General features: G+C 43.0%; 1 protein-coding gene across 1 annotated transcript; it reads left to right on the plus strand.

Moving 5' to 3' along the window:
- Window positions 1-366: 366 nt before the first annotated feature.
- SENP5 (SUMO specific peptidase 5) lies at window positions 367-17,607 on the plus strand. Its single transcript, XM_058031001.1, has 9 exons — window positions 367-1,400; window positions 4,494-4,599; window positions 4,749-4,896; window positions 5,513-5,560; window positions 7,466-7,543; window positions 10,851-10,988; window positions 12,650-12,733; window positions 14,119-14,169; window positions 14,260-17,607. The coding sequence occupies exons 1-9, from the start codon at window positions 452-454 to the stop codon at window positions 14,368-14,370; spliced, it is 1,713 nt and encodes a 570-aa protein (XP_057886984.1). The 5' UTR covers window positions 367-451; the 3' UTR covers window positions 14,371-17,607.
- The last annotated feature ends 9,009 nt before the right edge of the window (window positions 17,608-26,616 follow it).

Raw genomic sequence — 26,616 nt, forward strand, 5'->3', positions numbered from 1 at the left:
GAGTGCCCAGCTATTTGTGAGTTTAAATCACAACAAACTGTACAGAATACTGCAGTGCAGAAGGAAGACACTTGAGCTCCAAAGCAGGTGGGCTCCTGATGTGCTTCTAAATGCAGAAACCTGTCCAAAACCTACTGTTGAATTATACAACTTTCCTTACAAAACTACTGAGAGCAAAAAGATCCTGTCCCTATCACGAAGCTGAAAGCTCGTCTGTAGAAGCAGTAAGGAAACTCAACAATGAATCCTTTCAGAGTGAAGATCCCTTGAATGAAGAATTTGAAACTGTTGCTGTTCTCAATAGCATCTCTGGCCATATCCATTATGTCTCATGTGGCTCGCTGGAAGGTGCTGCCTTACCTGTAAAGAAAGGTGGTTTTGTGTATAGCGCGAAGAGCAATAATGATGAGGGCAACACAGTCCTGGTAGTTTTAAACAACTATAAAAGGAAATGCTGTTGCAAAGGGAGTGGAATGGAACTTGTGGCCCCTTGACAGCTCTAAAGAGGTCCAAATTTAACCATCATACTGTAAAAAAGAGATTTTTATTTATGATGCATAAGAAACTTTCTATGGTTAGGTTTCGGTATAGAATCATAAAATTCCCGAAACTTCGAGCAAGAGGCAAGACTTGCAAATTAAGAAAAATCAGGCGAAGGTGGGTGCAGAAAGTTACAAGGGACCATCAGGAAACGCTTCAGCGGGATTTTGAAGGTGGATTGTGTAATTTGTTTTCCTCCTGGAAATCTAGAAGTAAGCGTCTTTGGAAGCGGTACAGCTTGTCAGATATGAACAATAACACACCCAAATCTGTCGGAGCGGAGAATGAGATCTGTGCACCTGAGATCTGCCACACGCAGGATGTGTCTGCTGAGCTGTGTTCTGAGGATCCTGAATCCCGAGGGCACGGTGCCAGTGTGGATGATGTCCCACCAGAACTGCATGTTAGAGCTTCTCCAGAGGCAGAAACCTTGCACCAGGTGGAGACCAATGGGGCTCTTGCAGAGGATCATTGCTCTGACATTGTCTCCATGGCAGGAAAAGAACTCGCTGTTTCAGATCAAGATGGTGCAGAATCCAAGGAGGTTGTGGGTGTAGATGGAATGACACTGTTGCAATCCTCTTTGCAGGATTCTGATGTCAGTGATAATTTTGCAAATGGACCTTCATCCATGGAGCTGACACAGAATGAGGACAGCTCTAGCCAGATGGAAGTAGAAGGCTCCTTAAACTTGGACATTTTTAGTTCAAAATTACTAGATCACCCTTACAGTAAAAGTCCTCTGGAGGAGCCTTCACCAGAAAGCACAGGACTGAAATCAGGAACTCGGAAGGGAGGCAAAAGGAACAGTCAGAAAACTTCCCGGGTGGCTGATGAGCAGCTGGCAACGTGGCTTTGTGGTATACCTTTAAATATCTTAGGGATCCAGGAGTTCCTGGAAACTGCTGCTTGTATTGTGGAGTTTACATAGTGTGTTAATTCCTTTATGAAATGGTTTCTTACTCTGAATTGTAAAGGTCACTTAGCATAACATTTGATTAAATGAGGCTGCAAAGAGGAGAGCTGCATGAAAGAGGGACAAATGAATGTTTATCTGACAAGCTATTTTAAGATTATTTTGTTTTAGAGAATACAATGTAGTTTAATTGGAATCTGCAGGAAACTGTTGATAGAAATTTTAAATGTCTTATCATGTGGAATCAAAAGGTTCAGGTTTTTACCTGGTTGACAATTCTTATTCTTAATTTGGTTTTTGAAAATCCTAGGTATTCTAATGCTTCCTTCTGCCCTTATACTCTCTACTCTTCCTCACTAAATCACTTAAACTTTGGGTTTAATAGCCAAATACTGTTCATTGTCCCTTAGTTTTCTCTCCAATTGTTCATAGAGTAAGCTTAATGAATCCTGTGAGACGATATTTTTTTAAAAGACTGGTCTTAGCAAAGGTTCTGCAAAAAGTCTTTGGGGTTTTTTTGTGCTATGCTGAGCATGCAGTATTTGATAGTCACTCTAAAGAGAAGCATGATAAAAATAGTAATTGGTGTCTTATTTATGTGTAGCAGCTTTTTACACACAGAGTAAGGAGCAGTAAGCTAACACGTTGTGCCATCTTGTATCATCAGTGTAACTTCAGAGATGTTCTGATATCTTCCTTTGGAGAAATTGGCTTTTTAGAGTCCCATAAACTGTAAGCTGGTGTCAATGAGTGTTAAAGGAATTGTTTGAAGTTTGACACGCTCTGATTTTTCTGCCTCCTATTGGTTCTTCAATTTTGCAATTGATTTCTCTAAAGTAAAATGTGAAGGACACAGTGAACCTCAAGAAAGGAGTTAGTTCTCCACATCCATATCTGTAAGTCATTGTGGGATGTGTACCTCTGTGACTGGCTCTATGTGATCCAGCAAGGACCACATGCTGTGTGAGAAATGGAGAGAAACTCTGGTAACCCAGTGAAGAGATCACTTCTGCAATGGAGTTTTAAAGTTTGTCCATCAGAAAAAGAGATGTAGTCCTTCTATAACAGGCAAGGAGCCAAGGTTGTATCAGGGTGGCAAAGGTTAACAGTTTGTGGTCTGATAGCATAGCACTTCTGAGTTTTCTCAGCTGAAAAGCTGTAAAGAATTGTAGTTGTAGGAGTTCTTGTGTGTTTAGGAATGTTGTTAATAATTAACTGCACCCTAAAAGATAGCGCTGACCTGGCAAGAGTTCCTGGGGTAGAAACGTGAAGGAGGTGCAAGTGTTAGGGCTGCTCTTGGGTTTTGAATTTCTCTGCAGCAGCTGAACTCAGACGTTAATGGGCTGCCATGCTTAGTGCATTCAGAAGTGCTATTAGGTATCAAACAGCCCCATGGTAAATCCTGTTCATGATGGGTATCTGATTTTGCCCTGGGGCTGAACTTTGTGTTCTTTTCCTTGACTTACACCAGCCCAAGTGAGGTCGGTAGCACTGGAGGTCTGCAGCTCTGCTGCTCTTAGTTGTAATGACAAGAACAGTCCTTCCTCTGTGCATTAATAGAAAGCCTTTAAAATTTTTACATATTAAAACAGAATAAGGTACACTCATGAGCCCCATGCATTGTCTAGCCAGACTTGCAGCCAGAGTGAGGAACATCTTCCCTGTCACAGTGTACTGAGATGTAAGGGATAAAAGTTGTTAGGCAAAAGTGTGGCAGAGTTGCAAGAAGGTTCTTTTCCCATGAAGAATGCTTCATTGTGATTTGATCTTGTTCTTCAATCCTTCCTCCCTTCCTTCTCTCACACTTCTTATTATATCTTCACTGCTATTCTCAGCTCATTTTGTTTTGGGTTTTTTCTTGGTCTCTCTCCTTTGGTTTTTATTTTTACTGCTGTTTTTCTGGCACTTTTTCTGTCCAATGTTTCTCTCATCTTGCTTTTTCCTATCCTGATCTTGAAAGTTTCCAGGAAATGTTCTTAAAGCCTTAGTAAGCACACAATGCCCTATCCAGTGATGCTCTGCCATCACACCCCAGCCTCAGAAGAGTCCTGGACTTTGGATTAATGCAATTTTCCCAGACTCTGATCTCAGATCCAGCTTTCTGTACACACCAGCTTTCTGTACACAAAACAAATGTTTTCTGCTGCATCTGAAAATTCATTTTCAGAGAGCTGGACAACTTGGTCTTTTTTCTCTTATTTACTAGCAAGTGTTGAAATCCTGTTCTCCATTCTCTTTCATTCTCAGAGTGGTTTTGGATGGTTGTATGGAATTTTTATCTTCAGTGTTCCAGTCTTGTGTTTGAGAAAGAAAAACATCTATTTCCTAGGTTTTTCAATTCTTCCAGCATTCATCTCTTCATTATTTCCAAGTTAATATGTTTTTCTGGTATGGTTGCTCAGTGTTTTCCTGGGCAATGACAGGCTGACATGGCTGCCTGTGTCACCTTAAATGCCATCCCTAGGATGCAAGGGTAAAGGAGTTAAACTGCTAGGTGTCTGTCTGGTGTCTGTTCTGTTCGCTGCGGTGCGGCAGCGGAACTGAGCAGGCTGCAAACACTGCCAGCTCCAGCTGCCTGCGTTTGAGGAGAGTCATTCTGCCTGCCATAAGGACAGGATACTGGCTTTTCAATGAAACCTGTTGCAGGAACTGATGGCTTTTCACGTTGCAGTAAAATGATTTAAAATGCTAATTGAAGCAGGGAAGGGGATGGATTCTTCTCTAGCACTGGTATAATTAGTTTGCTGTAGATATGTATGTGTATGGCAAGAAGAGGGGGTGATCTTTTCCTGTGAAGCTGAGTGATCAGATTCATGCATTTTTATTTTTGTCCTCCTTCCCCTACCCCCGCTTTTATTTTATGTTGCCAATTTGAGCATAGTTTTCTTAAATAGATACTTGTCATGTGTGGTGCTTCATGTTGGTTGGGTGCAGAATGATTGCTGGTTGTACCTGTAAGAACTGAGAGCTTTATTGGATTGGTGAACTCAGAAGCTTTTTATATGTTTGCACTTTAATTTTTCTGGTATATTTAAAGGATTCCTAGATGAAGTTATGAAGAAATATGGCAGTTTAGTACCACTCTGTGAAAAAGATGTCATGGGAAGATTAAAAGAAGTCTTTAATGAAGATTTCTCCCATAGGTGTGTAGCAGTATCACATTGTTCACCTGGTAAAGAACAAAAATCACTTGCATTGCTACTGCATGATCTTCATCTAACAACTAGGAGAACAGAATCCATTTTACATGACCTTGACTTGATTTTTCTCTACCTTTTCAATCCTCTTTTAGAAAACCTTTTATCACCAGGGAAATCATGAAATATCGAGAAAAACATCCAAAAACCTCCACTTGCAATTTCCGGGTCTTCTATAATAAGCACATGCTAGATATGGATGATTTGGCTACACTGGAAGGCCAGAACTGGCTGAATGACCAGGTCAGAGATGCTTGGTGTTCATGTGTTTCCCTAACCCTTTTTAGCCCATTTATGTTAGAATACCAGTTGTACACCTGCTGACATAACAGGTGGGCTACCTTTACTTTGCACTTCACGAGTAAAAGGAGTGGTGGGCAGCTTTTACAGTGACAGGTGCAGTAAGTCTGGAAACTGGGAGGTGTCACAATTACACTGTTTCCTTTTGAACAAATGATGTTGGACTATTTTGATAAAATAGTGGCTACTCGTAGAGGTTTTAGTAACTTTCCCCATCCCAAGCTTGGGCAGATTGCAAGAATGACAGAGTGAAATGGCAAACTCTGGCCCATAGCCAAAAAAGCAGGAAGGCTGCAGAGCCCAGGGCATGAACCAGTAGATTTAAATTGAATTAAACTGCATTTAAGATTGAGGCAGTCTTCAAGCAGCAAGTTACAGTCCCTCTCCAGGATGACCACTATTAGTTGCAGCATGCTTGTCCTTCAGACAGTGTGGCTCTTAGGTCTTCTCTTCATATTGCTGATTTAAGTGGGTAGGGGTCTGTGTTTTATGGGCACTTGTGAATTTGGGTCTTAAAAAATTGCGATGTATGTATTTAACTATTTACTAACTCTTCCAGATAATTAACATGTATGGTGAACTGGTAATGGATGCGGTCCCTGAAAAGGTGAGGGGGTTTTATTGTTACACAAATGTACCTAATGAGAGATGGAGAGGGGAGGGTGAAACTTTGCACACTTCAGGTATAGAATCAGAATTCAACTCAACCATGGCCAACAAATTATAGTGGAACGAGTGGTTCCATTATAATGTTTTGCTATGTGCTGCTCAGATTTTCTACCTTTCCTTTTCCCTTTTCAGTGCTGTTGCTCCTGTTTCAGGAACTGACTGCATTAGCCCTGCAGGTGCTCTCTGTGGTAGCCTGATGTCAGTGATGTACCTGTGGAAGACACGTGCCCAGTTTTGGTCCATCCCACTCTCCTTACTTCCCTGGAGGTTTCTTTCCCAGCTTATCAGCTTCTAAAGTGCTGTATTCGTGCCTTTGCTCAGCAGCCTAGTGTTTCAGCTGAAATTTCTGATGAAGATGGATTTCTGCTGAGATGACAAACCATGAGTGTTAGCATCTGAACCATGCACGTGTGCTGCTTGCACTCACCCTCCCGCCCACCTCGTAGCTGTGGGGGCTGTAACAGCTCAAGCTGTGTCAGCTGCCTGCCTGGTGAATGTGAATTTCTGTGGAGCTGCTTGGTTCCTTGGCAGTATTGACTCTGCAGGACTCTGTTTTGTGCATCCTCCTCAGAATGCTCACAGCTTTGCAACTGCAGTGCCTGGCTGTTGGTGGCAATTGAGAGAAAGAAAGCGAAAAAAGTAATCAAGATAACAACCCCCCCCCCCCCATTTTGTGACTAAATTTGCAGCAGTGACAATTATAAGAACCCATCTGTTTAGGGACAGAACAGTTTTCAGGTGAGACCACAAAGGAAGAACCAAACAAAGCCATTTTTAGATGAGCTCTGCACAATGTAACTTTTAAAATCTTCAAGCTCTGAAGAAAGAGCATTGTTGCTTTGATTGGAGGTGATAGTGATTCTTCATTAGTATTCTCCATATTTCCTGTGTGCTAGGCTAGGGGTATTGGAGATTGTATCTGTTTGCTTGTGTCTGCTTTTTCTTCCTAGTGCATAATTGAAATCCTCATGGGAGATTTTGTGCTGGTACCTCCGAATGTGGTTTTGAAGTCTGTTGGCATAGCTAATGGCTATTAGACTGTGTTCTCAGATGCTGAATTTTCTAACCTTTTTTCAAGTAACAGCTCAAGCCTCCTACCACCTCTACACTAGCAGAATTATTAAAAACAGATGTTGCAGATTTCTATTTGTATTAATCTGTTAGTATAATTGCAAGAAGCGAAGCACAGGGAATAATAGTGTGAACTTGGAGCTAATGTTTTTTTTTTTTGCATAAGCCTACATTTTTTTGTCATAAATGTTGATTTTCACTTTCCAAATGGATCAGTCATACCTTAAAAATACTTCTCAATAGCAGCATATTGTTCATGTCATAAGAGTTGAATGCCAAAGACAATGTCGTTGGACTAAATCTCTTAACTGTTTTGATCAGTTTTCTTTTTCTGAGTCTCAGCTTCCAGCAGCTAAAGCCAGAAGTTGCTCCCTTCTCCACCACCCCTGCTTTTCCAGCCCAGTGTTCTCTTCCTTGATCCCTGTAAAGAACAACAAAAACTAACTCCTTGTCCTGGTGTTTTTCTCCCAAGTCTGTCCCCAACAAAAAAATTAAACATGATATGCCTGGAGATACAAAAATGTAAATATAAATGCTGCAGTGGCTCACATGATATATTATAGGGGAATGAGGCTTATTTTATTAGCTTGCTGAAGAACAGTAAGAGTTGAGGCTTGGCAACGCCTCTGTTTGTCCCTACTGGGGTTCTGTTTCTAAACCTACATTAAATATTGCCTCATTACAAGTTGTTTTGTGTAAATTATCCTGGGGGAAGGGGAATGACTGTGCATGAAAATTTCTGTGCTCATTTCTCCTCTCTCTCTCTTTTTAGGTTCATTTCTTTAACAGCTTTTTTCATAGACAGCTCGTAACCAAAGGATATAATGGAGTAAAACGATGGACTAAAAAGGTACCTTTAACATGCTGTCATCAGTGCTGGGCTTCTGCTGGGCTGGGCTCAGTCACTGACTTGAAGCTGAGTTAAGTGTGTTATTTGTAAGGGATGGGTTAGCAGAGGAGCTGTACAAAGTGGGAAGGGCTTGATGAAAGTAGTAGTGTGGCACTATTCAAGTTAGTACGGGTATGTTGTACTTGGAATGGCTAAATCTTCAGTGGGAGGTTATCTCTTTGTGTATGTTCATGCAAGTTGTTAATTTAACTGCAAGAAATGTCTCTTACTGCTCCTGACAGTGCCAGGTACACTAATCTACAGGAGAGCAGACTTAATTCTGCTTCCTCCTTTTATCTCAGCCTGGTATTCTTTGACAAAATCAAATTGTTACTCCAAGTAACGCATACCAGGTACTAGAAAGCAAAAAAGAGACCCATGGTTAATAAGCCAGACTGTTGTTCTCTTGACAAGAACAGAATTCACCTTGCTTTCCAGAACCCACACCAGATCATGGGTGTGATATTTTCAGGGATAGCTAATGCAAAAAGAAATACTCTCTTTTTTTCTAGGAACATTTGTCCTTTCTAATATGGGAGATGAGGCAAGACTAATCAAAGGCCATGTTTGAATGTATGATCTTTCTGCAGAAGTACTTAAATAGCACACATCTGTGAAATGCTAGAGATGAACTCATTATCCAAATATAAAATCTATTCATATAATTTATTAAAAATCTCTTTAAAGAGAGATGGAATATCGGTGCTTAATATTCCCACATATTATTTTTTAAACATTCCTTTTCTCCAGCAACCCAAGTTTTGTAAAAACTCCTGAAATTAAGGTAGATTCTGGAAGCAGGATCTGTATTGTTGTTGCTGCTGAGAGGTACCTGATGAGACAGGACAATTTTTAGATATTTACACATAAATTCCTAAAGAATCTCTCAAGCAAGAATGAGAACTAAGCAATTTCTATGGGAAGGATTTTGTAGACTCCTTCATCCTGCAATGTGCAATTAAGGGGAATTTGTTTCTGCTCTTGAAACACACCAGAGTATAGCGCCATGTTTTGTGAATGTTCTCTCCTGGGATACAGGATATCCTGTGCTGGCTCTGGCTGCAGTGGTTTCAGAGCCCCTGTTAGTGTCTGTCCCTTCTGATCACCCATCACACTGGCACTCCTGATTCACTGTCACGACACAGAGCTGACTCTGCTCTCGTGGTGAGTGAATCTGGGTTGCCACCACTCTTGCTGTACATCAGTTTGTAACTAAAGACAAACTTCTGGCTGCCTGTTTCTGCTCTTCTGCTGCAGGATTGCACACCTGCAGTAATCCCACAGCTAGGGCCACATGAGGTCCCTTGAGTTTTGTGTGGCTCTGCTGTTGCTGGACATCACAGAAGATGGAGTTCATTTCTCTTACTCCAGTTTTCCTTTGTGGTCTCAGCTTGCTGCTGGCTGACATCCCTGTGCTTCTCTCCAGGAGTGATGGATTGGTGTGTAGTGAATGTGCTGTAATCCAGTCAGGAAGCAGTTTCTGCAGGTGGGAGCAGGGTCGATGCTTGTCACAATCAAAGGACTGTTGTGAGCCAGGCTCAGCTGATAACTGCTGTGAATGCCCACACCTTTTTGTCTCTTCGACTTCCCATTGTTACTCAAGAAATAGACTTTTCTTTCCTACAAAAGACCTGCCCTTGCCAGTAGTGTTGCAATTATGTACAGTTCAAATTGCACAGTGCTTAAAAAAACAGGAAAAAAAGCTTAGAAATCTTCCCACAGGATGAGTTCATTTAGTTCAGGATTCTATTTTTGCTTATTTTCTGGACTGTGCCACCAAAACCCCAGTAATTAGACACTTCTTTCAAGAGGAGCTAGGAGAAGGAAGACCATGAAAGGCCCTGTCTTGGCTGGCTTCCAAAAGCATAAGGGCTCATCTGCCATACAGACACGGGGAGGGGGGTGTTACATCTGATCTATTTGTTCTGTACTTCAAGACCTTTTCCCTTGTTTGCTTGCCTGAGACCACAGTACATCTGCTACAAAGCCAGCTTTGAGAAAGGATGAATCTGCTCTACCTTCTTGCCCTCCTTTGCTCTGTTCACCAAAGCATCCTGCACTCCTCTGCTTTCCTTTGGCAAGTCCCAGAGCCTGTGTTAGTGCAGAAGAGGTCAAACTACAAACTTGCTGGTTTTGTGGGGTGTTTGTAATTACAGCCTCTTCATAGAATCATGGAATGGTTTGGGTTGGAAGAGACCTTGCAGATCATCCAGTTCTGCCCCTCTGCCATGGGCAGGGACACCTTCCACTATCCCAGGTTGCTCCAGGCCCCATTCAGCCCCTGCCCCACTTCCAGGGGTGGGGCAGCCACAGCTTCTCTGGGCAACCTGTGCCGATGTCTCACCACCCTCACAGGGAAGAATTTCTTTCTTTCATCTAATCTAAACCTGTCCTCTGTCAGTTTAAAGCCATTCCCTCTTGTCCTGTCACTCCGTGCCCTTGTCCAGAGTCCATCTTCAGCTTTGTTGTAGTCCTTTAGGTACTAGAAGGTGCTATAAAGTCTCTACGGAGCCTTCTCTTCTCCAGACTGGACAGCCCAAACTCCCTCAGTCTGTCTTCATAGCAGAGGTACCCCAGGCCTCTGAACATCTTTTTGGCTTCATCTGGACCTGATCCAACAGGTCCACCTCCTTCTTACGTATGGGGCCTCAGAGCTGGACACAGCACTTTGGGTGTGGTCTCCTGCGAGAGCAGTAGAAGGGCACAGTCTCCTCCCTGACCTGCTGGCCTCACTGCTTGTGATGCAGCCCTGCGTGCAGTTGGCTTTCTGGGCTGTGAATGGGCTGTGAATGCACACTGCTACCTTGTGTTGAGCTTCTCATCAACAGCCCCAGTCTGTCACTTACTCATTTCTATCAGCAGCTCTGATAGAATTGAGTGGTGCTCACACTGGACAAGTGTCATTACTGAAGAGATGAAGAGCTAACCTAAACTGAGGCTCAGTTGTATTGCCATCATTACCTAAGAAATCCCACTTCAACACAGATATTGCAGTGCAGCATGAGCAGGATTTTGTCACAAATACAGAAGTGATTCATTCTGACACCGTACAAGGTTCCTCAGCCACTTTCTAGACTGTAACTGTATTTTTGTGCCTGCTAATAAGTTGTGTATTAGGTAAACATGAAGAGTGTGATGATCAAGTGGAGGGGGCAAAATAAGATTTCAGTTATGGATGGCAGAAAGGAAACTTGGATACAATTAATGTATGGCTGTGCTGTATTCTGCCTATGGAACTCTCTGTAATATATGTTGTTCTTTTTGCCAGGTGGACTTGTTTAAGAAGACTCTCTTGTTAATTCCTATTCACCTGGAAGTCCACTGGTCCCTCATTACTGTGAACATCCCCAGTCGAATTATTTCATTTTACGATTCCCAAGGCATTCACTTTAAGTTTTGTGTAGAGGTAAGAGTGACAGCTGTGTCTGCAAAGTCTGAGCTGTTTTCTTAAAGGAAACACTCCCCCTTTGTTTCTGTTCAGCCATAAACTTTAAATGTGGTATGTCTGTCATTGTCTTGCTGTGTATGAAATGAGAATCATCCTGTCCTGCTGAGGAGTCTGAAGCACAGGGCTCGAGGGTCACACCAGAGCTGGGAGCTGAGGTCAGACTGCCTATTGCCCAATTAGCCTGACCGTGTAACAGCACAGCTTTGGTGACTCTGACTTGGCACTCCCACAAAAAGCAGAAGCTCAAAGCCCAGTGCCATGGGGAAGCAGAAGAACCCCAAGGAGAGTGAGGGCACTTCTTTCATCTGTTAAGGGGCTTGTGTTTAGGATAAATGATAAATTGTGCTCCTTTAGGGGATAGGTTGCCTGGGTGAGAGCACAGGACTGAAGATGCTGTAGTGTTGCCCAGTGGGGTTTATGTGTTACTGTGCTATTAACAGTGTGTTGCCTTTTTCCTTGTCCTGCATTGAAACGGGGTGTTTGCCTCTGGTTAGAACCCAGCAACCTTTCAGGGCTGCAACCTGAACACTGGAGTTAAATTATCAGTCTTCCTGATAAAGAACAGCCAGGAAATTTTTGCTGGGCTTAGCAAATTGTAATGACCCTCTTACAAAAGCTAATTTTGTCAACTTAATTGCTTGCTTGATGCAGCAGCCCTCTACTTTTAACTGTGTGTAGTTGTTGGCTTACAGAAGAGTAGTAATTATTGTACCCAGGAGAGTTCCCAGCCAGGACTTCTGAATGAAGATAGTATGCCTGCTGGCATTTGCTGAGGATGAAGCTAATGTTTGTCCTGGGAGCAAGAGATCTCATGCTCTCTAGCTTGTGAACGTGCAGCATGAACCAGCCATCAGCCCTAAGGTCTCTCCTGCAGCCTTGCAACCTGATCTCTCCCATCCCATTCCAGGCAAGGCATTTGCACCTGAATGTCTCACAGACATGAGGAAATTTTATTTCTGCCTGTTCTAGGGGTAGGAGGGGAGCAATACCCCAAAATTCACTGTGAGCCACACGCTAAGGTGAATATTTGTGTGCTGCAGTGTTTAAATTGTGCTGTAAATTCCCACCCTGTTTACAGAGAAGTAGGATTTGCTTAACCCAAGACCACAGTCTCATTTATCTTGCTTCCTTCTCTTCGCTTGTGTCAGCCTATTTTTTTCCCCTGTATGTCACTAAAACTCTCCCTGGAGCTTTGTTGATTAGCTGCAGAACTGGAGCATTTTGTATTGAGATTCCAGCAGGAAAATGCGGCCGTATTGAACGTAAGGGCCTTGGTGTCAGCCAGGAGAGAACACATGCCAGGCTGCTCTGTTTTTCTGTGCATGTCTGGGAGCACTCTGACCTTGTGCCTGGGTGCCACAGCTAGTCTGGAATGAAGGAGAGCAGTGTACAGCATGGCTGAGGGGTGTTAGAGCTCCCCTTGATAGACTAAAATGAGCCTTGATGGTAAAAGGCACAGTACCCACCAGAGTTCATTCCTTTACCTCTAGATTTTAGCTCTGCTCCTAATGCTCCCCTGAAAATTGTCCTCATTGTCAAAAGGATTCCAACCAAGCAGTCAGTGTTTCTCTCCTGTTCTTTAGTGGGTGAATAATGTTGCTTTTTTTCCTTCTTTAAAGAACATTCGAAAGTATTTGCTGACTGAAGCAAAAGAGAAGAATCGCCCCGAGTTCCTTCAGGGTTGGCAGACTGCTGTGACAAAGGTAAATGACAGCACTTTGAGCCCTGGGGTCTGACTTTGTGGGAGATTTCATGGAGCTGCTTCTAAATTCATATATTTGTACAAGCACTAAATGGGTTTATGCTGCCCACAGGGAGGGTACTGGGAGAGATGCAGGTAGTTACACATTGGAATTCCAGCTCTGTTGGTCATTCAGCTCCCACCAGGGCTTTAGCACTTTCTGCAAGTGGCTTGGTGATCTGAACAATTAAATGTGTGCACAGCAAAACCTGCAGCTGGTGTCCATATTGACACAAGGTCAAGGACTGACTGATCTGGACACTCAGCTGCCTCCCTTCTCCTGAAAGGGCTGTTCTGAATGGATGGGCTTTGGTGAGAGAGAGAACAGGCTGATGTTGCTACTGCTGATATTTTATGTTTGCTATGGATAGAGGGCTTTGGTCTCCAGGGCTGTTTGTGGCACACTGTGTTTGATCACAAGTAAACAAAGTCTGGCAGCAATAAAAGGGAATAACTTGTGTGTAGTGTAAATGAGGGAATATGTAATTTGCGTAGCCATCCCATAATGGCTCCAAAGATATAAAACAGGTCATTGCACACCAGACATACTTCCAACAGCTCCCTCCTTGCACAGATTTATTTTTAGATGCTGATACAATGATAAAATGATTCTTCTCTGCACTCATGCACAACCTGTGCAGTCAGTTCATCCTCCTGCGTTCTGTGAGGCAGAAGATCTGGGAGTTGAGAAAAAACAATTACTTTGCCTTTTCAAGTGCCAGAGACATAATAGCACTAGTGATTGGGACTTTTTAGCTCTGCATATCAAAATTGAGCGTGTTTGAGGAAATAATGAAGGTTGAAAGTTATCATTTGAGACTGCCTTGCTTGGTCCTGTTGCCTAGTGATGAACCATTTGTCATGCTCTCTGAAACCCTTTGGTGTGGCTGGGGGAGGAAAGCCACTGCTGGTAGCATGGATGCTGAGAGTAATCTTCCTCTAGGCCTGTGTGACTTTGCTGATATAGTTTTGTCCTGTGTAAAGTAGATAATGCTGTACAAACATTTATTTAAACTAATTGAGAAGCTGTTCTGTGTAGGTCACTAAAAGAAAATAAACTTGAAAGAAAGACTGTAATTTATTTTCTGTCCTATACTATATATTTTTCTAACTATTAGATGTTATTCTAACAAGGTGTTCAGTGTCACCTTGCAAAGTTTGGGATGAGAACAAGTAATTACAACTCCAGTTTCTGGTGCTGCAGAACAGCTGTCTCTGAGCATGAGACAGCTGATCCTTATGCTGAATCTGCTTTTGGACATGAAGCAGGAGTTAGAGAATGAAAGGATCTAACTAAGTAAAAGGATAAGGATCTGACATGTCTCTGGTTGTTTTTTTTCCCTTCAGTGCATTCCACAACAGAAAAATGACAGTGACTGTGGGGTTTTTGTGCTCCAGGTAAGAGTATTCCTATGTAAAAATCAGTGGCCTATGTTGTTCATGTAGTAAATGTCCTTTTTTTCAACCAAGCCTTTTCCTTTTCCCCAGTACTGCAAGTGCCTCGCCTTAGACCAGCCTTTTCAGTTCTCCCAGGAAGATATGCCCCGAGTGAGAAAAAGGATTTACAAGGAGCTGTGTGAACGCCAGCTAATAGACTAATAAAATGCAGCCAACCTAATTTCTCTGGCATTTCTGACAAGTTGCAGCTGGTGTTTGTGTACTTGAATTTCTGAAAATTTCCATGAATTTTGAGCGATTCTCAGCTGAGTGGTGTGGCCACTGTTGTTACCTCAATCTTTTGCAAAGTTCTTTAACTGGCAGAACATAACAGAGCTGCCATAGACTATTCCTAATGTCAGTTTGGTTCTCTTATGTTCTTTCCTGTATTTAATATTTATTATTTCAGCATGCATATAGACAAAGCATGCAACTAAACCCATGAAACGGTAGATTTGGGGCACCTTTGAGGTGTAGCTAGAAATGACAAATACAGGTGAATTTGTCTGGAAAAATAAAGATGCATGATATGTTTTCTGATGCAATAATGCTTTGAATGTATCAAAAAAAATCAATGCCATAAAAAGAACAGCTAGAATGTATTCGATAGTTCCATTGTCCCTGTTGTGGCTGTGTAATACTGGATACCACATTTTAGGGTGGCTAAACTCATCTACAGCTTTAATTTGTGAAGATCCCTTTTTCAAATAGTCCAAGTTGCTAATAAAGTTTGTTCTGTTAGCATTTCTCTGGCTGTCATTATCAGCCTGTCCCTATAGACAAAAAGCAGTCTTTGCACAAATAGAGCTTCAGCACTTGTCTGTGTAAGAGAAAGTACAGAAGTGTTCAGTCAGTCAGATAGGTGGTAAGTTCCAAGATGCTACAGAAGTCTCCATGATGTGTGTATTAAAGAGAACTATAAAGCTAGCCTTTAAGAGTCACAGCCTAGATAGTAAGATAAACTCCTTGGCAGTAACTGTTTACATCTCAGATGGCGTTGAGTCATTTCTCAGATCCACGATATGCAGTGAAAATGTACCATTTCTCCCTTCAGCTCTGTCTTCAAAGCTTGTTGTCTTTAACCTCCCATTGGCTTTTGCTTTTGTTCAAATGTAAATGAATTCATTTCTGCTGTATCTGCTGTTTGATTGTGTCGAACATGCCTGGTTTTGTCTGTGTCCAGTAGCACTGATGGGTCTGGCTGGGAGTTGCAGCACTTGTGGGTGCAGTGCAAACACAGCGAGGTGATGTCACACTGCTCCAGAGGGCTGGGAGCCCACGAGCCCAGCCCTGAACTTTGCAGGGTTGTTGTGCTGGGCAGAGGGTGGGTGAGAGCAGTGGGTCTGCTGGGCCTTCACCTTGGGCTGGAAACTGCAATGTGCTCCTTGCTGAAGAGAGCTCCTTCTGCTTGAAGAGATTGTTGTCTGGCGCTGCTACACTGGCAAATGTCTTTGCTGTGTTTTTCTGCCAGATACAGGAATGAGCCCAGAGGAAAAGTATTTTCATTGCTAAGCATCATCTGCTGCACAGGTTCACTTTGTGTCCATCCATAGCCCTGGCTTCTGGTGGAGGAAAACCACTTTGACTTCCCTGTCTTGCAAATTAATTCAGACTTGAGCTAAGCCAGGTGCAAATCCCTCCTAGATGACGGGAGGGAGAAGGGAGGGGGTGCCAAGCACAGTCAGGCCAGGAAGTGGAAGCACGTGCACACTGCTGTGCTGGAGAAGGAGTTCCTGCAGTATTCTTGCGTGTTCCCACTTCCCCTTGTTGGCAGCTGGCAAGGACTGGCTTAATTTAGCAAGATAAGGAAAGCCTTAAGCACTTGGGTTAGATAATTTAAATGAGGAACTTAATGAATCAGAAAGAACCTAAAACCCAGACAGCAAGATACATCTGCCCACTGTATGGTGCAGAGCACCCCACAGCACATGGTTTATCTGTGTTTCCCTGAGGTGTAACTGACAGGACAGCAGCACCTTCTTGAGGTGAGTGCTTGTGAGCAGTGGAGGGTGACTTCCATGAAAACTGGAACTTGGGATGTAGTTCCTCCTGTGGGGTAGCACATACAAGCCAGTGCAGCCATTCTCATCTCTGTGCACTGCTGTCTCATGAACAGTTCCAGTGCTTATGTGGTGGGACAACTGATCCAGGCCACAGCTAACCCAGAGGACAGTTCTTACCTCAGTATAACCTGCTACTAATTGTGCATCCTGATGTGAGGGAATACACAGAATTGGGCGGCCAAGGAGAGATGTGGACGTGGTGCCACTCTGGGTGCATGAAAGTGAGGCTTTATTTTCAAGACTCCTGGCAGAAAGGGAGTGGAACAAAAAGAACTGCGTGAGCAAATTGCTTTTACTTTCAGAACTTGAGCAATTTGGTAAGGAAGCTTGAAAAGTGTCCTGTGAGACTACCAGCCTGGGAGGCTCAATGCCTCAAAAAAGACCCTTATTTTTTTGTGCAAGTTGCCTTGTTGATGGATATATTTCATTGCATGGGAATGTGCTGGAACACTGCACTACAGACAGTTGTTTCCTAAGGCTTGGTGCCTACTATTGGTAGTAGGCATCCATCTTGGTCTGTGTGAGAGATGGTGAGGAGCCTTCAATCACGATCCCCTTATCAGCGGCATCAGCCAGAGCCCAGGATTTCTGTGAGCTGTGTGTTGAACATGGGTGCTTTGAATGAAGTGCATGTGTGTCCCAGATCATTGGAGGGGAGGGGGCTTGCATTTGAATTTGCTGCCTTGTGAACTGGGGAACAGGGTGGGGAAACATGCATGTTGGAAAGTACTTCTTATGTGCTTTCTTGTCATCTAGAGGTTTCCTGACAAGTGTTCCAGTTGGTTATGGGGCAGCACAGAGGAGTTGCACTTGAGTCTCCAGCTGTGAACACACCAGTGAGGGGCCTCTGAAAAAAAAAAAAGAGGGGAAATTGAAAACAGATCTAATGTAAGCAAAGTATGTTGGTGCAGTGTTGAAATTAATCACAGGCAGTCGGAATCTCAGGCTCTGTAATGGTGTATCCTGTGAAACTGGACTAATTAACTCCTCCTTGAGAATGTCTTTGATGCCTTAAAGGAGATGGACTTCATAATCTGTAGTCATTTTACTAGTTCTTAAAACATTCAGAACTATGTAGAGTGTTTTTATTATGAGAGGCACATTTATGTGGATGTAGTTATGGCTGTTAGCAATTCCATTAATGTGATCTTCAGATTTTCATAAATCACTCTGAACTGGTTTGGCAGATGCTTAAATTTCACGACTTGTTCCAAAGAGATTGTCTCGCTGTGCTGATTTATACAAATAGTCCCAGAACTGGTGAAGCCTCTGCCTCGTGCGTGACAAATTTCAGCTACCTGAGTTGTAATAAACCTTAAACAGAATTGAAAATGAATTATCAGTTTCCATTTTGTTTGCTTTAATCTATAGTTTTAAATGACTGTGTCCCTGATACAAATCAATAAATGCAGAGTGGCCTTGATTCTGCAAGGTAAGTAGAGAGATGCCTATTGCTGAGCTGCTGGCACTTGCAGAATGGAGGCTGGACCTTTGTGCTGTCTGATATGCAGCTGTTCTGTTCTTACCTGTCTCTCTTGACTGTGAAGGTGATATTTTGAATGTTTCACATGCACTGATCACCGAGCCAGACAGGCTTGCACAGAGCTGCTGGCTTGTGTTGAATCTCCAGCGTAATGCTTAACCTACCCTCACTTTCTCAGACTTTTGATTGGCGTTATCTACTGTAGCATTTACTCAATTCAATGTGAAAATTTAAACCTTGCAAAGTGCTGCAGAGTTAACTCCACTGAGCAACGACTGTGCACTGTGGGTGTGCTCTTGCATTGAATGAAGCCCATGTTCCTGTGCAGTAATAAAATTGAGTTTTACCATAAACCCTATTTTCTTTCAGTGGTTTGGTTTCATTTTAATTTTAAAAGCAGCTGATGTGATGTTTGAGGGAATGTTTGTAGCAGCTTGTTTTGGGATGTGTTATTAGGAGAAGCCTCTCCAGTTGATTAGTTCAGTAACTCTGAGCTGAACACTAATGATGCTCTCTGTCTCGCAGTGATGTAACTTACTGTGGTTTAAGTTCTGACAACATACAAGATTGGAGATGTCACCCATTGCATAAATAAGGGTGGGAATCTTGCATTAGACACTTTCTTCTAAGGTGGCATTTAAAAAACACAAATCTGTCAACAGAGCACGTAGGACTTAAATTGCTTTTCTAGATCAAGCTACACTAATGCCCTTCTTGTATTGCTTGTGGATTTAGCTGTGTAACTATAGAGTTAAATCTTGTCTTTGCTGCATGTTACAAAGCTATACAGCTTGTGAATTTGTGATAATGGTGAGAATGAAGGCTTAGCAAATGTCTCTTTAAGCTATTAATCATGAGACTGGCAACATCATTGTCTTTATTACATTCATAATTTAAAAATCCTATCTTGGAGGAGGAAACATGGATGCTTGTTAAATATATTCTTCAGTGGAAAGTACTAAGAAATCAGATCATTAAAGTACAGAATCATAAGAGACACTAGAGCCTTGCCAGGAACAATAATTACTATTTATATGTAATAGGCACTGGGAGGGAAAAAGATGAGTCTGGTTTGCTTATGCCTGAACTTAATGGGTTTTATGAGTAACCAGCTAGAAGGATTTGGGGATTGAATTTCATTTCAAAGTATGTAATATTACAAACTACAGAGCTAAAAACTGTTGTAAACGGAGTGAAATATCTTGAGAAATCAACTGGTTTGTTTTCTCTCAACACAAGAAAGCAGAACATGTGCAAAGCAGCTCCAGCTCCTGCCTGAAATTCTGATGATTATTCATTCCTGGGTTTAATTTCAGCATTGCTGGTAACTCATCTCCCCTAACCTTGCACTTTGAGGTTCCAGACCTTACCTGAGCACTGAGGTTACCTGGGGCTCTTTACAGGCAACTTTAGGAAGTGGCTGAGAGGAGGAGGGATCAAAAATCCATTGGGGAATCTGTTTGCACCGCCTTGTGATAAATGTTTTGTGGGAGGAAGAGCAGGGGAGAAACTGAGCTTTAAAAAAGATGTATTTAACTGGATAATGTGGGTCAGGTCATGTTTATGGTATGTATAGAGCTTGATGCAGACAAGGAGCCATCTTGTTTATGGAAACCTTTGAGATGAGTGGGAGAGAAATGCAGGGAAGAGATGCCTTCTGCAGGGATCATTGCTCTGCACAAATGGACACTCTGTCTTGCTTCAAGCCTGTGCATTTTCCATCAACTTAATGCAGGCAGCAACTGCAGCAAAGGAAGAAATTCCCTCTGCAGTGCTCAGCTGAACATCACGTTTCTTTAGGGCAGTTGGGGCTTGACAGCTCCTCCTCAGCATCTCTTGGCAGCTCCAGCCCATTGAAGAGCTGGCAGGCATTGCTGCTCCAGGCAAATACAGGGCTGCTCCAAGGGAGGATGCTCACAAATCCAATCGATTCCAGCTCACCTTTCAGATCTGGCTTCTTCAGGGTTTCAGGTTTGGGAGGTTGCTGGGTTTTGTTTTGTTTTGTTTTTAAAGAAGTCTGAAATACAGAGAGTTTTAGGGTAATTCTTCAATTAGTATGATCCCTTTTCATTCAGGAAACTTGGCTTTGGAGATCTGCTCTCAGTTTTGCGTACTGAAATGCTTCTGTTTCACTATTAATGGGCAGAAAAGAGTCTTCAGGGCCAAATTTTTGGCAGAGTTTTGGGTTTTGTTCTCTGGTGAATGGATCTTCAGGTCAATGGTTTTTTCCCTTTAGAACATGAATATAGCTAAAATATTCTTAAGCCATGAAATGTAATGCCTTGAATTAATGACCACTTAAGATTTTTGTAAACAATTGGTTGTCCCCAGATGGGATGTCCTAATCTGTAGAAGGGACTGGGATGTATTTTGAGGGGATCAGTGCTATTTAGAAAACAGGGAGCAAAAAGGTCCAGCTCCCAAATTCACTCTCTGATCATTTTACCTGAACGAACATCAGAAACAGAGCATTTAAGTTTTGATGCAGTTCTTAGAAGGGCTGTAGGTCATGGCCTTTCCTGGGGCTGTGGGGGTTCCCTGGGTGCAGCCTGAGTCAGATGGATCTTCCCAGGGTACTCTTTGGCCACCAGATGTCACGCAAGGACCACCAGAACAGCGTGTGCTGCTGAGCTCCAGCTCCCAGCTCATGGGTTGACCAAGCCATGGTGTCTCCTGGTTGCGTGTCGCTGCCACGTCGGTGGTTGTCTTCTCACACGTTCCTCAGCAACGTCTGCACTGCAGTTGCAGAAAGAATGTGTGTGTTAAACCAACCCCCCCACCACCACCTTCCACCCACCCTCAAATCCACTGAAAATCCCTCTGTATCAAACATGTAAGTGTTTGGCTCCAGTGCGATTACTCCAGAGTCCCATCAATTTTACAAATTGGCCGAAACATTTTTTGGTAGAGAAGCCTTGCATACCAGAGGTCTTTAGTCTGATCAAACTGCTGCCCTACCATAGATCATGACTGTTATTTTTATAACTCTGTATTACCGTGGCAAATGCTGGGAGCGGGGAGAAACCACATCAGTAGCAACCTCTGTCTGATTTGTGGTCATATGCTTATAACTTGACATGGTTTTGCAAATAACTAAACAAAACCAGGAATTCTTTTAGGGGGAGAAAAAAAACCCTACCCAAAACTCCAAAAAATGGCTGCATCAAATATCTTGTGTGGAGCTTGAATTGCTCACAATTTGCATCTTTTAATGGAAAATGGTTCAGTGCAGGAATGGGAACTAGTTGCCCTCTGTTAGTGAGTTGGGACTGTGCTGTGGCTGTCAACCACTGCCAAACACTGTGACAGCCTCTGGGCCATGCATTTTCTTGAATTTTTATTTAATTGCTGGTGTCTGCTCAGGCTTTATCCTAAATTTAGTAACATTCAGTGCTCACTTTTCTCTGCAATACCTTTATAAATTCCCATATAATCTGATCTCTAATTTTAAAGCCATCTGTCATTTTTGAGCTGTGTATTTTCCAGCTTTAAAAGGTCTTGTTGAAGGAAAATTTAAATTCATGGTCTACTGAAAATGTATTTTTCTTTAAATTATTCATTGGTAAAATGTCTTTGAACTTGTGTTTGTGTAGCTGGTGAGCTGGGGGCAGATGTTGGGATTCCTGGATGGTCCTTGCTCAGATGCCCTATCCAGAGCAGTGCTCACCTCATGGCAACAGTGGGACTTGCATCATCAACCCCTCACCCAGGGACCAACCTTCAGAGAGGTGTCCCCTGTCACACGCCAGCCTGTTCACTAGGTGGCATTGCTTCCCATTCTAAAAGCTTCTAAATACTTCATTAATTATGCTAATCCCCGTGGTGGACGGAAAGTGAACTGCACTGCCATGTCTTCACCCTCGTGTCCTTTTTTTTTCTACTTTGCTGATGGGATTTCTTGGTTTGAGTGACCTGCAGCATCCTCATCCCAGCTGGTGAAGTTCAGTGTCCAGGGAAGGCTTTGGCTTGGCAAAGGTGAGTCAGCCTGTTGGGAACACTCTGAAAGTGCTGCCCTGGCTGTTGGTCGCCAGCTCTGTGTGCCAAGTCCACCAAAGTCATCATTCTCCTCAAGTTACTGACCTGGATTATTATCCTTAATAAAAATTGTCAGTGTACTTGCTGGAGCAGGGGTGGTGAAGCCTTGCCTGTCCTAGAGTGGGAGTAAAGTGTGCTGATGTGAGAATTCTTTCTGACATCAGACCAACCATGGGGGCAGCAGGAGAGCAAGGTGCTCTGGAGGATAATGAGCTGCTACTCATCACTTGGGTGTTTTGAGGGAGATTTGTTCATCTCTTTTCCATGTAGCCCTGTTATTTTATTTTACATTCTTATGCCCTTCCTTGTCTTGCTCCTTTTCTTACACAAAGTCTTAATTAAGGGCTGGAACGCAGAAGCTTTAAGAATCCTGTCTGTTGCCAATGGGAATTAATTGCAGCCTTTTGTAGGCTTTAAAATGAGATGAATTTTGCTTTTACAGGCTCGTTTTAGTAGCAGGAGTACTTGATTTGTCCATGGGACACACCAGGAAGGCAAGGTGGCGAGGTCTCTGTGAGGTGCAGCTCTCACCTCTTAGGTGTCAGGTCCTGGGTGTGTGAAATCACAGGAACCTGCAAGGCTGAGAATGACCAAACCCCTGAGGCAACTGAGGCAGCTGAGATCAGGGTGCTGCCCCTCGAAGGAGGGGGGTCCTGCCACTTGCCAGCCTGCAATACTGGTGCCCCTTTCCCCTTGCAAGCCCTGGTGGTGCCACATGAGAGTTAAGACCTGCAGGGGCCGATCAGGACGGGCGAGTCCCACGCTGGGCTCAAGAACATCCTGGCTTTGCTCTCATGAAAAGACAAGACAAAGTAGTTTTTGAACAAGACTTTTAATGAACAAGCAAGATAAAAATAAATGTAAATTGAAGATCCTGTTTCTCATGTGTATTTTATTAAAGACTACAGAGTTGTTCATTCTTGCTGTGTAGTATAATTGCTAAAACATGATTTGTAACCAAATATAGCTGCTTGCATTAAAAATGGCAGTACTTCTTACTAGGAAGGATGATATGGTAAAGGAATGCTCATTTAAACAATTACATAGTTCAATTTTTATATTCAAACCCTCAGCTTTTTCACTTTTTTAAAAGTGAACATAACCTTGAGATGGTTTTTAGCTTGAATTTTGTTGGGCTGCACTTGGATAAAGAATGGTATGCAATTAAAATAAACAATATACTTTTAAAACTGGTTATATACAGAAATTAAACTTGTCAAACCATGTTTTGCATTTTGCAGTGATTGAGTACAAGATAATGAATGTGACAGATTCTGGTCACAACAGGACTATGCCTTTCATTGTCCAGGGCCTCTGCAGCCATGGAAAGCATTTCCAGAAGCCTTATGAGAGAGCAAGGATTTACATTTAGTGGTTTAGTGCCTACAGTTTTTTGAAATGTTTTGTGTGGCTTTTTTCCTCTGAAATTCTAGAATTTCCAGCTCTCACCTTTCCATTGTGGGTTCACATTTGCCAGGTGAGCAAGGATGGGAAGATAGATTCCCTGTTCTCCCAGTTCCATCTGAGCTGGGCTGGGTGAAGGTCACCTTGACCTGCACTTGGTAGCTGGACTGGAAACTGGTGGCAGGAGGAGATGAGCTTTGTGTGACAAAATGGGCAGATATTTACATGTGGTAAATAAAGCCATCCTTTGTTCCAGTCTAAAGGCTGACCTGGTGTTAAGTAACCAAGGGTTTCCTGTCTTCTGAAGGCAGGGGTGCTCCTTTCTGAGTTTGTAACCTGCTGAAACTCCCACATCCATCACCTGAAGCTGGCCTTTCTGAAATACCTGGTTCGTGATGATGTGAGAGCAGTCAAGACTGGGATCCTGAGGCCTCCTCATTTCCCTCTTGCCCTCAAAAGGTTTAAATGTTTGCTGGCTCAAGCTCAGTGTTGACTGGAAAGAGGATGTGTTGTGGCAGTCCTGGTGAGCAGGAAAATGCCTTTTCAAACCTCCTCTCTGCTGTTTCCCAAGGAATTCAAGATCCGGTTGTACATCCACACCTTTCATTCCTAAGTACCCCTCTCGTGAGATCCAGACACAAACTATTTCAGAGATGTCTTTAAAAATCAATAGTCCTGGAAAGAAGTAAACAACTTCCCTCTGATTTGAGATGAAGTCTCCAAGAGCCTGTGGATGTCTCTGGGGAGGATCATCAAAACCATCCTCAGCCCCACTCCCATGACAGAGTTTTTATCTGGAGGAAAAGAACAATTGCATTTAATTTGAAATGCTCTTAGGAGATGATTACTTATTTTAGAATTAGAATTGAAATAAGAATTTTTTTTAGACTTGACTGGAAGTTTTGGATACTTTCAACCTTATCTAAACAAAAACATTGATTTTTGGTTAGATGTCTCCAAAGCTGCACTTCTGAAAGCTCATTCAACAGAATGCTTAAAGGTTTTATTTCTATCCCAAAGGTGAAAGAAAACAACTTCAAAATGTCAGAAATGATGTTACCTGATGAGCTCTATTTTTTGTAAGGTCAGGAAAAAGTGATAGATACAATAACAAGCATTTCTTCTGTTTCCTTTTAAAATATATATGTGATGCTCAAGTTCATAAGTGAAGTGTGTGCCTTTCAGCAGCTAAAAAATAGCAGTGTAAAGGCAGAGTCCTTGGTCTGTCCCTCCTTGTTTCCCCTGAAATCGATTTTGTTTTAAGTTCTTCTGGTGTAAATAATTTTAATGAAAAGGAGAAAATTGCTAGGTGGAGTTTATCATCTGGAATATATAGGCTTAGATGGTTTCTTGAAATACAGAAGACATGTGAGCAGAGCTCTGAATGCCCTGGAGAAGTAGTGCCCAACCCCTTTAAAAGGAAATAATAATTTTTAAAAAAGTTGTTGTTATCCTGCCGTGGAGTGGCCTGGTGCCATTCTGTGTGCATGGAAGGGTCGGGGCTGTGGGTGCAGCCCTGGCACAGCCAGGTGTGTGTGATGGAGCTGCCCCTGCGCCTTGGACACATTGCAGGGCCAGACCCCTTCTCACAGCCCTGGAAGCAGGGGCAGGAGCAGCTCAGGAGCCTCATCCTCATCCTCATCCTCACCCTCCCCACTTCATTTTCTTGGAACTGTGGTCCCAGAAGATGGGGAAGCACATGTTGGTAGGGGACTGGGGGAAAAAGGGGATTTGAGCAAGATCATGGTCCATCCCATGATGGATCCATGTGATCCATGCTCACAATTGCTCTGTGTTCCTCGTGTCTTCCTTTTATTTACTGATAAACACATACCAGTTTGAAGGAAAAAGAGAGAGAGGAGGAAACACTTGAGGTAGGAAGGGACCACCTGGGTTTCAGCCCATCTCCTTCCCAGGAGAGGGAAGGAATGCATGCAGGAATATGTGTGTCTACAGAGTTTTGTGCTCTCAAAACCTCTTTGTGCCTTTGGTCTTTACTGCTGGGAGATCCTCTGAGACAGTGGTTCAAAATCCAGCTTGTGTCTCTTGGCCCACTGCCCCACACCTTTATCAGGGTTCTACTGAGCATCCTCACCCTCCTGTGCCCCCACACCAGCCCATCAGGGGCAGCTCCCAGCCCTGCTCGTTCCCCAGACTCCTGAATTCCCTGCCCTGGTCCTGTCCCTGGTCACCTGAGTGTGGCTCTGTCACCTCAGTGCTGCCCGTGAGCCTCCCCGGCCCTGCCGTGCCTCTGCCATCAGCAGTGACCGTCCCCAGGGCTCGCAGCAGGGAGCAGGAGCCTCTCTGCTGACACCAGCGGGCGGCCGGGGGGTCCGTAATGCTTTGCAGACAATTTTCTCTCTGTTATTGTTTTAAACTCCATGTTAGCCATTCCTGCTTCCCAGGTTTCTGCGTGTTTCAAATTATTTTCCCCAGAGGCATCGACAGCATTTTTCCAAATTGAATCTCATTTATTTTCTACCCAGGTTTCCAATCTCTCTGGGGCTCTTTGTATTATTTCTCAGTCCGCACTGCCGTACAATATATCCTAATTTAGTATCATCTGTGAATTATATTACCATGCCCTTTAGTTCTTCTTCTATTTAATGAAGATATTTCCAAGAAAAAAAAATCTAAACTACATTTATTAAAATAAGAAGGTAGAGTCTTAAAAACTCCTTTGTGGGTTTCCAATATGAATTCTAAATCTTTTTCAAAGGAATCTTCAGCGTTTTAAAGAGAAATTAAAATCTTCCAAATACCAAAGTTCGTAGGTGCAAAAATTAATCAGTTTTTCAATTAGTTGAGACCTCTGTCCCTGTGTAGCAAGCTCTGCATAGTGCACTTTCCCTGACAGAGACCCCATCCATGTACTTGCAGCAGATTTTTTTTTTAAACCAGCACCAAACATATGTTTCAATTCCTCAATAAATTTGTTCCCTTTCCCTTCCTGACCTTTTCAGGTTTGCTGTATGTGGCTGTTCTAGCAAACATGTACACTGTCAGGAATGGTGCTGAAGCAGCATATTTTAATGCAAACTATGCAGGCTTATTCATAGGAAGTGATTTTCAAATTCAGAATCATGAATATTTGCACTGTAAGGTTGATTCTGTTGTAGCTTTTTATTTATAAGCTAAGAAGTGCTGCCTGTTGGTGCCTGGCTGGGAGAGCACCAGCCTCTGTTGTGGGGAATGCACTGAGCTATGGGAGCTGCATGTCCTGTCAGCACAGCTCAGGTTTCCAGCCCTGCACAGGGAAACAGCACTGGCAGCAGGCAGATTGCTGGAGATTCATATCCTAAAATATTTGCTGCATAATTTCTAGCAATGGGCAATTTCATGAAGACTATGATCTGCTTGTGAAGAGAAATAAGATGTAAATTGGGTTAATAAATTGTTCTCTGCAAACGGTTTGCTGGCTCC

Source organism: Melospiza georgiana, chromosome 10 (genome assembly GCF_028018845.1).
Source record: "Melospiza georgiana isolate bMelGeo1 chromosome 10, bMelGeo1.pri, whole genome shotgun sequence".
Classification (NCBI taxonomy): domain Eukaryota; kingdom Metazoa; phylum Chordata; class Aves; order Passeriformes; family Passerellidae; genus Melospiza; species Melospiza georgiana.

Bases quoted from the DNA above. Each gene is read 5' to 3' on its own strand.
- SENP5 (XM_058031001.1), top strand. From the start codon at position 452: ATGCTGTTGCAAAGGGAGTGGAATGGAACTTGTGGCCCCTTGACAGCT. The intron at 12,734-14,118 runs GTAAATGACAGC...TTTTCCCTTCAG, and splicing joins GGCAGACTGCTGTGACAAAG to TGCATTCCACAACAGAAAAA. The intron at 14,170-14,259 runs GTAAGAGTATTC...CCTTTTCCCCAG, and splicing joins GTGGGGTTTTTGTGCTCCAG to TACTGCAAGTGCCTCGCCTT.